This window comes from Nesoenas mayeri, assembly GCF_963082525.1.
Source record: "Nesoenas mayeri genome assembly, chromosome: Z".
Classification (NCBI taxonomy): domain Eukaryota; kingdom Metazoa; phylum Chordata; class Aves; order Columbiformes; family Columbidae; genus Nesoenas; species Nesoenas mayeri.
This window is the reverse complement of record NC_137542.1, coordinates 64938275-64951547: the sequence shown is the minus strand read 5'-3', so window position 1 is coordinate 64951547 and position 13273 is coordinate 64938275. Positions and strand designations below refer to the sequence as shown.

The 13273-nt window shown below is 39.3% G+C and overlaps 1 protein-coding gene across 1 annotated transcript in view; it reads right to left on the bottom strand.

Moving 5' to 3' along the window:
* The window catches only part of MRPS27 (mitochondrial ribosomal protein S27), a 46544-nt gene that overhangs the window by 5367 nt on the left and 27904 nt on the right, over positions 1-13273 (bottom strand). Inside the window, exons 5-9 of the mRNA XM_080362438.1 lie at positions 9957-10071; positions 9386-9464; positions 7962-8077; positions 5489-5591; positions 3091-3233 (exon numbers count right to left, since the gene is read on the bottom strand). Coding sequence (XP_080218564.1) covers positions 3091-3233; positions 5489-5591; positions 7962-8077; positions 9386-9464; positions 9957-10071 — 556 coding nt within the window. The remainder of the gene's footprint in view (positions 1-3090; positions 3234-5488; positions 5592-7961; positions 8078-9385; positions 9465-9956; positions 10072-13273) is intronic.

The following is a 13273-nucleotide window of genomic DNA, read 5'->3' as shown; positions in this document are numbered from 1 at the left end:
ACCAAGAAGAGCCTGGCTCCATCCTCGTGAAACCCTTTATATATCTGTAAACATTAATGAGGTCACCCCTCAGTCTCCTCCAACCTAAAGAGCCCCAGCTCCCTCAGCCTTTCCTCATAAGGGAGATGCTCCACTCCATCATCTTTGTTGCCCTATGCTGGACTCTCTCCCGAACTGAGGGGCCCAGAACTGGACACAATATTTCAGATGCGGTCTCACCAGGGAGCATTAATTCCTATCATTAATTTGATAATTTAACAGTAAAAATGGAAATGTAGGCATATAATATACTGGTATAGGTATATTTTTAATGTCTGGGACACCTCCGTTTCCTTCATGCTTTTGTCTTTCAATATGGGAGAGAACCACCTTCTTCTATTCTAACTGCAGTTATGTCAAAAGAATGCATTAGCTTCACTAAGAGACTTGGTAAATTATTTCCGTGCGCATTGCTGATAGAAAAGATGGAATTGCTATATGGATGCTGCTACTACAGAATAACAGGATCTCTGTAACTACAATTATTGGATGGAGGTTGCCTGCATTTTGAAGCTCAGCTTTTACAAATCCAAAGATCTGTTATCCTATCCTTCCAAGAATCCTAATTCTGAATGTTAATCAGTAGGATGAAATAACTCTGAGAAAACTTTGACTCTGTGACACTTTCTCCAAGCAACAGGGATCTTGATACTTATGGTTTCATTTTCTTAGCGTAAGTATATAATGCTATATAATAAAAATTAGGCTTATTTGAAATAGCATTCTTGACACTGAAATGTAATCTTTAAACTAGCTATATTGAAACAGGACGAAGTAAGCAATGAATTCATAACTATATGCTTAGAAATGCATACACTCATTTTGAGTTTCTCAATCAAAAAAACCCCTAATTAATAAGCAATGTCTTGCTTATTCAGAGTTAAACAAAATAGCACAATACTAAAACAGCATTTCTATTATTTTATTATGATAGTAATGGCAGAGAGAAAAGAACACTCTGCTAGTCACAAGTGCGTGAAGTCTGAAAGAAAAGCGACAGATAATTGGCCAAATCACTTGAAAACATTTACACCACAACTGCACAGTTTAAAAAATTAATTTGAAAACTTCCCTTTTAGATAATGAAATTTACTCAGCCAGAAGATACTATTACATTTTGCAAAACAACCTAATTTGCAAAACCAGGGCAGTGTCTTTCTCAGTAGCTCTGCGATTGTGCAGGCATACAAGAATAATGATTTATAACATGGCCCATACCTCTCAGTGCTATGATATGGATTTCCAAGAACTGCACAGTGATCAATCTAGTCTTGCCTGAGAGGGACCCACAGTACTATAGGAAAAAAGGGTTTACGGCACCTGAGGTTCTTTCCACCCTATCTGCTGGCGAATTTAGTGGAAGCTGACTGACCTCAATATTGACATGGTCAATACTTTCAGTCTTTCACCCTTAGGAATATTGCACTTTATCTGGAGACAGTAATTAAAAACACCCTTTATGGATTTTAATAGTAAAATCTTAATGAGCATTTAGGTAGGGAAGGTCAGATAATGCCAATCAATACACTGTAATTACTTTATACCAGATAAGGATACGGACCAACATGTGTTTTTGTCTTCCTTTCTGCATTAGAGTCACAGAAAAATTATTTTGATAATAGCAAAATATCCAGGTCTGCTCTTGGTCCTCAGGTTGGCGAAACATAGATAACTTGCACTATTGTTAATATACTGCTACCTAAAATCCAACTGAGGCCCAGTATCATTTCAGGGAAGTTTCTGTGCAGCTCTCACAGTCATTGCTTTTTGGACTCTACTACTGGATTTGTACAGAGACAACAGCATGTGATCATCAACAACCTTATTTTTTGTAAGTTCTTTTGTAAGTTCTTAAAGGACAGATGTGATTAAACCCTACAGCTTTATTTGTTCACTGAACAAAGTAAAAAGTGTTTCTGCAAAGAAATATCGCTAGGTATTACCACTGTTTACTACTACAGTATCAGTACACAGAAGGACAGGACCTTCCATAGACACAGATGCAGCCTTGTTCTAACAATAAGGTTTTCACCCAAAACCCAGAAAAAGCTGAGAAGTTCCTTAATTTTTCTAGGGTTTCTAAGCAGGGAAAATTCGCAAGGGTATTAGGCTGTTCCTCAGACTTGGAGTAAGGATGAAATCCCCAATACCATACACCCATAGAGGTAACATTTTGGTGGAAGTTCAGATGTGATCATTCCTTGCACAGTCCAGTATCACACAGAGCTGCTTCTGAGTTTGGAGCAATAGGAAAACCTGCTAAGTAGTGCCCAGGCAAGGTCAAGGGAAATGCAGACACTGCAAGCCTAATAGTGATGCTAACAAAAGGGAGATTCCCATCACCAGAGACACTGTCAAGAAAGAGTACCAAGAAGGGGAGATGAGACCTCAGTGCTCCAGACCATGTGGTGGTGCTTTCCTAAATTACTCCTCCTAAGCTGGCTGATTCCAGGATCAGCCTGAAGCACTCCTAAGGCCTAAGTTCCTCAGTGTTGACCTGGTAAATGGACTGAATCTATCCATCTGTCCCAACTGTAAAACCCTTCTAGAAATCATTCTGTACCTTTTTTGGACTTGTATCACTCAGAGCATTATCATCTCAGAAGGCACAAAATACATGGAATTAGCCAGGAGAGGAACAAGATGTGACATTTCATTCTCACTGCTATGAAATGTGTTTCTAAGGGAATTCAAAAGCTTGGGAAACAATGGTATCTTCCCACCCCTATAGCTATATGCTTGCTGTGATACAGACCCAGGTGTCTTTACAGGGAGGGAAAGGCTCAGGAAACATACTTAAATGGTTTGTGGCAACAGCAGACACTTATTCCCAAGGACAAGCCAGTAGACATCCTCACTGGCTCACCAACTGAAGCAGTGGTTCTGTTGTAAATATTTCTTTCTCTGCTGTCTTCCAGACCTCTGAAATATTGCTGGGCCTGTAAAGGTCTGGTATCTTCCTATTAACAAGGCTCAGGATTCACAGGTTTTACTACAGATTGGTTTGTACAAAATTCCCTGTGTTCAGCGCGTTATAGCTTTCATACTTACAGCTTCTTTGCAGATTTTGCTGTTCCCTGACAATGAAGCCACATTCTCCATCACTTGCAAGGCTCTATTCAAGTAACCAGGTGTCCACATCAGTGGCATTAGATTGTATACAGCTCTTAGCCCTTCATTCACCTCCACTTTCCCTGTGATAAAAATAATTTAGATTTAATACTTCAACACTGAGTCCTAATGGAATCCATATGGGTTAAGCTCTGTTTTTCAGAAGTGAGAGTAAGTGTCTGGGCTTCTGTGGTAAAAACAACATGCTGTTATATAAAGCTGCTCTGACAGAACTGCAATTACCCTATTTTGTTAAGGTTCCTTCTTTTTGCCCAACTTCATGGCTATTATATGTTTGTTCCTGGTTCATTCCCACTCCTTCTCTTCCCCCACCTCACTATAAATTTTGACCAGATGGGAAAGAGGAGATGTGGTCAGGTTTTCTGGTTGTCTGGCAGTTCTAACAGCAGCTCTGAGCAGGATGTCAGAAGACCTCAGACAAATGGTTCCTTAGCCTTCAGGGACCAAGTATGCAGCATGTGTGCACTAAATTTGAGGCTCTGGACTCACCTCTGTGGCTTTCAGGCTCTACTCACATATGTCTCATGGTCAGACTGTATGGTATTTACAGCATCTGCTCTGGCTAACTATACAGCTTATTAGCCCTATTTGTCCTGGAGTGTCCCAAGAGGAAATAGAGGAGATCTGCCAAAATGGAATTTGAGTTCTCAATTTAGAACACCCTGTGCAAGAAGGTCTTCACTGACTTTAGCAGGACCTGTGATGTGCAGCATCATTGCCAATGTGGCTTTTCTTCTGACAGTAATTGCTAGAGAACACGAAACTCCTACATAATAGAGGAAATGTACATCACATTGCATTTGGTGAGTACTAATTTACAGTGATTGTTGCTCTAACATCTCTGTTTTGTCACTGACAATGTAAAAAAATAACAGCACTTCAGGGTAGTTGATGAGGGTCATATCCAAGTGCCCAATCTAATTTGCACTCTGGCTATAACAACACAAAACTACGAAATGCACCTTGCCCTTCTTCATATGGAAAAGTTTAGGAAAAGCAAGGTAATAAGTGCTCAGACAAAGCTCATGGACTGTAGCTGAATTAAAATAGCTCAGGTGCTTGAGGCCACTCTGTGCCCACAGTCATCTTTCACTCTCTCAGAGGTCGGTTCCATTAGTGTTGGCAAGACTGTGGAATACGTGACATAACAGTAAATAGCTTTTGATCTACTGAATGTCGATGTCATGGAACAAGCATTACTGCTCACAGACAACAGTGAAGTGCATTTCTGAAATACAGCCACTACTCAACCAAACTATATGGCACAAAACCCATCCCCAAACTGAATGCCAACTGGACAACAGAGTCCCTGTTTGTATCAGTTTCTCCACTGGATAACAAACTACAGCTCTATGGAAAACTCTGCTTTCAAATTTTCAAATTTATCCCTCTTTCTGACTGAAAACTAGTTTTTTTGTCTAATGGTCATGATAAATCAGAATCAGCATCCTAACTCTGCCAGCACATGTTGTATTTCAAGGCCACATTTTAAGAACAAGTCCACTGTTTCTTACCCTCAATAAATTATAGAATAAAATATAATGCCGCAATGGAACAATTGCATAATCATAAATTCTAAATTAATTATTGCTTTCAGGTAAATAATCATTTTGCAGAGAAGGACAAAAAGTATTTGCACTTTAGTCCTATAAAGGTTAGAGGAAATTCAAGAATTACATATTCTTCTTCCTCATTTCTCTTCCATTCAATTCCAGATATACTCTGATCTAACTGTAGTTTAATAATACAGCATATTATTAGAAGCAAAGACACCTTAACAGATATAGGATAAAAACAATGCTATCTGCTGTTCACAACAGAAACAATAACTTTACAGTGAGCAGCAAATGTTCTAAACATAGTTTTTTTGCAGACTGTGATCTGCAAACTTCTGGTAGTTTTAAGAATTGTTTTAAGAAGCTCAAAAACTCTAAGAAACAGAGCCTATTGCCCATAAACTTGAACTTGTTTTACGGAACTCTGTACTTTTTATTTTTTAAAATTTGTTGGTCCATAAATAAACCAACCCTACTGTTCTGCAAGAATGTCTTATTTGTTTCAGCTGCCAACCTAATCCTGCAAGGAGCCCTGAAGCAGGTTCTGAATCTATCTGATAAAGTGCATACAATTCAAATCAGTATTATCCTCCAGCATTACAAAACAGATTCAGTCGTAACTCTGTAATTATTCCACTATTTCTGTCTTTTTTAAACCTTAGTTTTCTCCCTAATTACATTTTCTTGAAATAAAGATGCCAATTTAATTCAGCCACTGAAGATGAGATGGAAAAGATGACTGTTAGGGAGGTAAAACTTACCAAGGAATGCATAGCCATAGAGCTGGGAGCTAAAACCCAGAGTGCTTGTTTGCTTTAAACCCGTAAGCAATAGCGATGCTCCAAGATTTCTCTCCTCTTCCCACTGCAAATAATGTAAACTAAGTAAGTGTTACTTGACAAACACAAACATAAAATGTCAGCAGTCAAAGACAGCACACGTGGCTCTCATCAGATGTCTCAGCAATAAACTAAAGAATCACTAAACATGTCCAATGCTCAGTTAAAGTATATATATCCTAATGAATAGTACACTTCTTATACTGAAGAACATGTCTCTTTCCAGAAGACAGTAAAATCTGGGTGGATGAGATTTTGCATGGAAGTCAATCAATGCATTTCCTTCAGGACAGAGAGTTACACTGATTGACACTGGACAAATTCTGCCTCTGTCCTGTATGTTCTAACACCTGCTTCAGGCTAACACTGCTGAAGAAAAAAAATTAGATGGCTTCTGTACCAGAGCAGCCCTTTCTTTCAAGCATACGGTAAGATCCATGCTCCACTATCCCTCACTACAACAGGAAAATACTGAGAGAACAATATGCTGCTAAAGGCAGCACAGTCCAAAACCTCCACTGTGAAGAGAACATGTGCAACTCACCAAGATCACTGTATGCCCCAGGATTAAATGTGCAGCTGTCTCTACAGCTAGAGATAAGTACCAGCTGTCTGAGCCAGACCACCAGTAGCATCCTATCAGTACATACATTAAAATCGTGAGTAGTGTGAATTTTATTTTGCTATAGGATAGTACAGCACATTTTTAAAGACCAGAGGAGCACAGTCATCAAGGATAAATAGCTCTTCACTGCAGGTGAAAGGAGCTGAAGAACTCCCATTGCGAAGAAAACGAGGAAAAGGAAGATATAAAAGGGCGTTAGCCCATTTGGCTTCAAGAGCTAGAGGAACTGCAAGGACTTCATGTTAACATCTTTGCAGTGGAAGGCAACAATCACACTGATTGTTTCTAGCTGTCAAGGAGGAAACTTTCCAGTGAGAGGCAAGAATGCCCCGGCTTTCGGTGTTGTTTATAATAGCAGAAAAAAGAAAGCTCTGTATTACCACTGCTATACGCACTAGGGACTACCATGGTCACATTGGCCAAGATTCGGCTAGCAAAGTCAAAAAACATTTCACCAGGCTGTAGGACCCTCAGCAACAGCGAAAGGCCTCTCTGCAACAGTATACTGTCTGACCTGTCCCACATCTTTGGAGAAGGGAATGGGCATCTTCAGAAGTAGCTGAGCAGATCTCGTAACTCCATCTATCCCCAAACTTCTTAAATCAAACACAGAAAATTGGTACTGAGCATTATGAGGTGTTGAATGGTACACTGTATGGTAGTATACATATAAAAATATGGGGTATTGCTGGCTTTGGATGGGGTTATTTAAAAATGCATATGAAACAGGTCACAGCTATTTAAATATGCTTGTGTTAAATGTGTCTTATGTACACATCACCCTTGCTTGCATGTTCAGCTTTCATGAAGCGCTACACATATTGACAAGTGCTTGTCTTTGCAGTGAGGATATACAAACAAGACAAACACAGTTGGAATATGAGATCTTGGTTCCCCTGCTTTTCATATACAGGTGATTACACATATTTGAATTCTGGGGAATGAAGAAGAATACAGGACAGGGCAAAAGCACATCTGTTTTCTATAGTGAACTCTGAAATTACAACCCAATTCATTAAAACCTTTACGCATCTGTAAAATGCATTTTGGAAGATGCTTCATGTAACACAAATAGAGACTTCAAAGATTTTAATTGTGGACAACAACGTGCTATTGAAGGCTTGTGCCAAACCACGTTAGAAGCAGCTGTCTAAAGTGAAGGACACAGCAGAGCCCTTTCCTGGCACCTAACTGAGCCCCTTCTGTAAAGGAAGAATAAAGCCACTTCCAAGAGCCTGAACTGTCAAATTGGCCTTAAGCAAGAGAGAGATATGAATAAGAAATCCCCAATCTTTGAAGACAGGAGAGATGTAATAAATTCAGTTTTAAAACAAATACATGTGGAAACAATACTCTTAAAGCCAAATGGGATAGTAAAAATCCTGGTGAAAATGCAACATCACCTTTAACAAGCTCCAATGGTGAGCAATGTTCACCTCAACACTGTCCTGTACAACAGGTGAGAAAGTTTTTTGTGTTTACTGGTACAGCCCTCTTTGATCTGAACTGTCATTTCATAATCGTCCAAAGGGCATAATTACACCTGAAAATCCCAACACACCCTCCCTTTCAGAGAAAGGAGCAAAAGGAGTCACAAGTTATTTGCTGTCTTTCATATTTTCTTGTTCATTTATTTATTTTGCTTTCTTCTGCATTTATTTTTTCCAGGTAAACTTAGGAGAAATAAAACATAACTGAATGCCAAACCAACTGCACTATGACACTTAGAAAGAGAGGCTCTGTGTATCATTTTTACTGTGGTCAGCTTACCGTAGGTTCAGACTTAGTTGCCAGGTACTGGTACAAAACATAGAGAGAAAGAAGCTGTGTTGAGACTTCATCAAAACTTTCTTGCAGCATGATTTCTGTCACTACTGACATAGCATCTATGGAGGAAAACAATACATAATCAGCAAGTGCAAACTGACACATCTCTCTTTTGCATCCACTGCTGTTCACTGATACTTCACCGTTGTAGTATGTTTTCAAGCAGCCAGGAAGAAAGTTAAAGATTTCTTATTACTAGCAGTATAGATTTGGGTTACTCACGCTGTGACAAGGAAGAATGGGTTGAGTAGCATGAGCCCACAGCAAAGGAGCTTTCTAAACTCACCTCAGCTCTACACTCTTCACTGGTTCTTCTTTGCTCAGCCCTTCAATCATTAACATTAAAAAAAAAAAAAAAAATCTCTAAAAATGACTTCTTTGTTCTTGTGTTGAGATTACAAACAAGAGAAGACCAGCTTAAATTCACTGCCCTTAAGGTGACAGAAGAGTACAGCGAAGCAGAAATACTGTCACAGATCACCCACAGCACTCCCTCTATTCAGCCAGCAGTGCTCTGGAGGAGCTCCACAGGGAGTACCAGTGACAGTCCCTGCCAGGAAGGACATCTAGTTAAACAAAAGGCCTAGAGCTTGTCAGAGAAAATAAATATGGATGGAATAAAGGGAATTCTCAGATAGGGGAGTTCTCAGAATGAAGTATGTATTAATTTGCCACTTACCAAAACCTTTACAGAAATAGCAAAACCTTCAAAATAAAAGCTACAGACAAGTCCTTCTGCAATTCCATTATCCCTTTCAGTTATTTGTTTTACAAGAGGCTTAGGCAAAGAAAAGCTCACTGCAAATCTACAGTAACAGAAAACCTGCAGTGAAATGAAAATCTTAAACATTTGTCATCAAAGCTGAGAGGATTACTCATCTGAACATTTAAACAGTCAACAGGGCAAGAAAGGCACCTCAACACAGCAATTCAGCACAGCTGGCTCTCTGGAGTGACAGAAAACTTAGATAAAAAGTTCAGTTTAGATGTATAGCTTTGTGAATAGGTAAATGTAGGAAAATGCAACATGCATTTTGATTCTTGTAACACTCTGATTGTCTCTAGTAATTCCTATGATCTTGTTAGTACATAAGCTGGACTTGTAAAAATTGAAGAAGTTTATACCTGAATGGAATTAATCACAGTAGAAACTCTGTGAACTGCACGTTTAAAAACTATATAATGAATAAGAACACAACAAAAATGAGATATAAACATGCAGAAAAGTAGTTTAAAGAAGGAAGGAGAAGGTGTGTTTTTACTGTGACTTCAGAGGAAATATGGCTAAAGGGTTTTAATTGACATAAAGGCTCTGCACATTTAAGAGCATACAACTGAGGATGCAGAATTGGTACATATTTTCTTACCTTCATATTTCTTCTGCTTTATAAAGCAATCCAACAAAATATTAAATGTAAAATTATCTGGAAAAATTCCATACTGAACCTGAGGAGAAGAAGGAAAAAATATCACTGCGAAAATCTGCTGTTTAAATCTTCCCAAGCATAGCGCTGCAGGTATCAGAAAGATCAGAACAACGGCATTGCACATGGGTGCAATGTGACAGTCAAACAACACAACGAGATTAGCACAGCTCCTGCAGTTTAGGCGTTCTAACTTTTGATGTACTGGATTTGTTCTGGCACTTTGGGACCAGGAGGGGCACTGCCTATCAGGTTCTTATGTCTCTCCTGCATCTAGCATGTTTTGGACACCAGCACTGTTTAAAAACAAAAAACTTCCTGGGAAAGAAGAGTAAATAAAAGCTCTAAAGGGCTTTAGCTGAATTCAAGCCCAACATTAATTTTTGTCTTGACAAATAAATGTCTGAACTCAAAACCAGAGTCTACAGACCTGGCTACAACAGGAACTCCAGGCAGCCACGCTTGTCTCAAAAAGCTGATCAAATATTCTTGGCTTTTCCTTGTAAAAACTTACCTTGTTTTTTAATGTGTATAAGGCTTTGTCTTGTGCACCGTATTTTAAGCACTGTCTGATCCAGCTGTGGATAGTCCAGTCTCTCAAGTACCAGCAATTTGGACTATGCCGAAACCTAAAGGATGATAAATCGTCCAAGTGACATGACTCTCCACTAGCACAGAAACAAATTCTATAAACAACAACTAGGCATTTCAGAACCCTTGTATTTTACGATCTCAAATATAAATCTGTCTTTGCAGTGAATTATTCAAAGCTTTGATATACTTTAATAGTGCGTATGAAGGAGGAACATTAACTCTTCACAAATGCATTATATTTTAAACTTACCACTTCCGAGAAAGCCTACTGCTTTTCCCCAAGAAGAATACCATAAAATAATAGCTTGGCACATTTATGAAGAACAAGACTGCCATAGACACTGTAGTACTTCTTAACCTGCCCTTCCAATTGTGTCACATTGTATTGTTGCTAGTCTGGTCAAAAAAGGAACACTGCTCGGTGACTGACAACACAGCAAGTCTCAGAATTACATCAAAATGTGTATCTAGTGTTTCCTACCCTTGACTTAGAGAGTCGGGCCTCACCTCAAGCCCTGGAGAATTCATTGTGCCTCACCACAGGCCATCGCTGGGCTGCTGCGTGCTTCTCGTGCACTGAGAAATGTTTCACCAGCAGGGGCAAACTCTGCTCCCCGAGCTGCATGGTTCCCCACAGATGTTTCTTTAACCTGCCCTGAGGTAGCTCAGGCCATGTCTTCAGCAGTGTGCCTGGGCAACCCACTCCAATGCTCAACTGATTTGTAAAATCAAATACTTTTAAGTTTAGCCTCTTCTGTTTCATCCTTATTCAGTCATATGCACTTTGCTCTGTAGCTGGAAAAAATCTACAAAAAGCATATGGGGCTTTACCTTTGGCAAAGACTCAAAAACCAATTAGGAGCTGTTGCCTTGGTTCTGGGCTGAATTTCACACCCCAGTGTGAAGAGATGCTCACAACCTTTCCCAGTTCAAACTGTAAGCACGAAAAATGGGCTCAGTCCCCAGCACAGAAGTGACTGCCACCTCCTGTAGAGAACGACGATGACTGCAGCAGGCTCGTGTGCAGATGCTTGCAGCCTCAAGCCAAGCTGCAGCACCATTTAGAGGCAGGGCTGGATCTTCCATCTGAGTGAGCATGCTTTCCAGAACATTTATCAGATTAACGTGGCCACCAACTCTCTTTCCCCCCCAGTGAATCTCTGCGTATTGCATCCCACAGCTGAGGGCTACACGGATGACCAAGCCTGGAAAAGTAACTGCAGTCTAGAGAGACTTCAGAATGCAGAAGACATCCGTGCCAAAAGCAGAGCTAAACAACTACACAAAGTCTAAATATACTGGTTTTGTAAGTGGCGTATGAAATATCCCCATTAAATTAGAATTTAACAGGAAAAAAGAAAAGCATGCTTCGAATATTAAATTGCAAACATCCATTTTGTTGCTCTAATTGCTTTCCATTTTCTTCCCTCTGGAGTTCAAATATTTGGAACAACAAGAACATATATTTGCTTTCATCAAAGTCCTGTTTCAATAATGCTTACAGGAAGCATCAATTACAGGCATTTGGATTTAATAATATTTTGATAAAACAATTATCTAATTGCTACAGACTGTTTCACCAGCCATTTAAAGTGGGTCAGAGTGCAACACCAGCACACAGTAATAAAGCTGCCAGCACCTTCTAAAGTCTCTTCATTAAAGGGTTAATATTGTTTCACAAGCAGAAAACAACAGACTTGTCTTACAAAAACATCACACTCTCAAAGACTTAGTTTGGTTTTTTTTATACACTCCTTGGGATCATTTCTACAAATTAGTTACACAGGAAGGAAACAAACATTTAAAACAGACAAACAAACAAACAACTAAACCCCAAAGGTTTTAACGGGTTTGAATATTCACCCTTTTATAGCACCATAATTATTCTCTTGAGTACAGCCAAGTCAGAGAGAGCACTCCAGTATCTTGGGAATGCTACAGTCTACTGTAATGGTGAAATGCTTCTAGGTTTCAAATTTAAATTGTACTCAGACAGTAAAAGGCCTAACAGGGATGCAATGTGGTGCAATGTGGTTTAGAAATAGGATGAAACGCATCCTCAATTAGCACAAGTTTCTGGAATCAATATGCACAAAATTCAGAGGCATGTTATAAACCTCTTAAAAAAAAAAAATGTTCGCATAACCTTTGTAGGGCTGGGACTGATTCGACTGTGTGTGTGTGTTCACATACAGAAAACCACAGCATCTGCCAGATACAATTACTGTACATTTCTGTTAACAGCCTTACACTCGGACCAGGTATCTACTGTGCTAGGTACTATGCAAACAAAAAGCAAACAGATTCTCAGCCAAAGATTCTTCTAGTTAATTCTAACAACTAATTACAAAAGAGTTGCTTGGGAATGAAGAAAGGGGACTGGTGCCAAAATTGCTGTCTCCAAGTCAACAAGAATGTGATACATATGCACGTACATGATAACTCAACACTACACACTTCCATTAATCCACAATGTGGCAGAAGGAGAATTTGAAGTGAAAGGGATACAGGTACACTGCAATCTTTAATTGTTTCTGACCCATACAGAGCTGGAGTGAACTCTGTTGTACCAGCTGAGAAGAGAAGCCAACAGAGAATCTGTTTGTACAGCTAACCTAGACAAACTAATCATTGGGGCAGACATTTTTATTTGAAAGGGAATCAGAGAAAGGAGATTGCTGGTCATTTTGACAAGCATTAATTTCTTCTTCCTTCTCTTTCTCCATGAAAAACAAACCAGGATATAATTAAGCAAGGCAATATGTTCAGGGACAGATGAACAGACAGAAGGAAGCTGAAACTACAGAAAGCAGAAGAATCAGAGTGAATTAAATAAAGGAAGCCTCTAGCAATTGCTGTGTGTTTAATGGAAAGACCAGGAGGTTATCTTGCAGACGTCTGCTGCTGAAGCTCATTTTTCTGAGAACTAATAAAAACCTGAGAAGCATGAGATTCTTATAATGTGTTCAGAGAAGACAAGAAGCATCATCCATGATAGTATTAGGGGAGCTCCCTGTTGGTACATTTTAATGTTAATGGCTAAAGAATCAATATGGCCATCCTCCTAGTCACTGTGCTGAGAACATCTGTCCCCACAGGGAACAAAAAGAGGAGTATCTGTAAGACAAGGAGTTCCTGAAATGTCAAGATCACTGTGACTCTAACAGCATACGGCACAATGGTACTAGAATTCCCCTTATTTTGGAAAATTGTTCAAATGATGCAGTCCAGAAACTT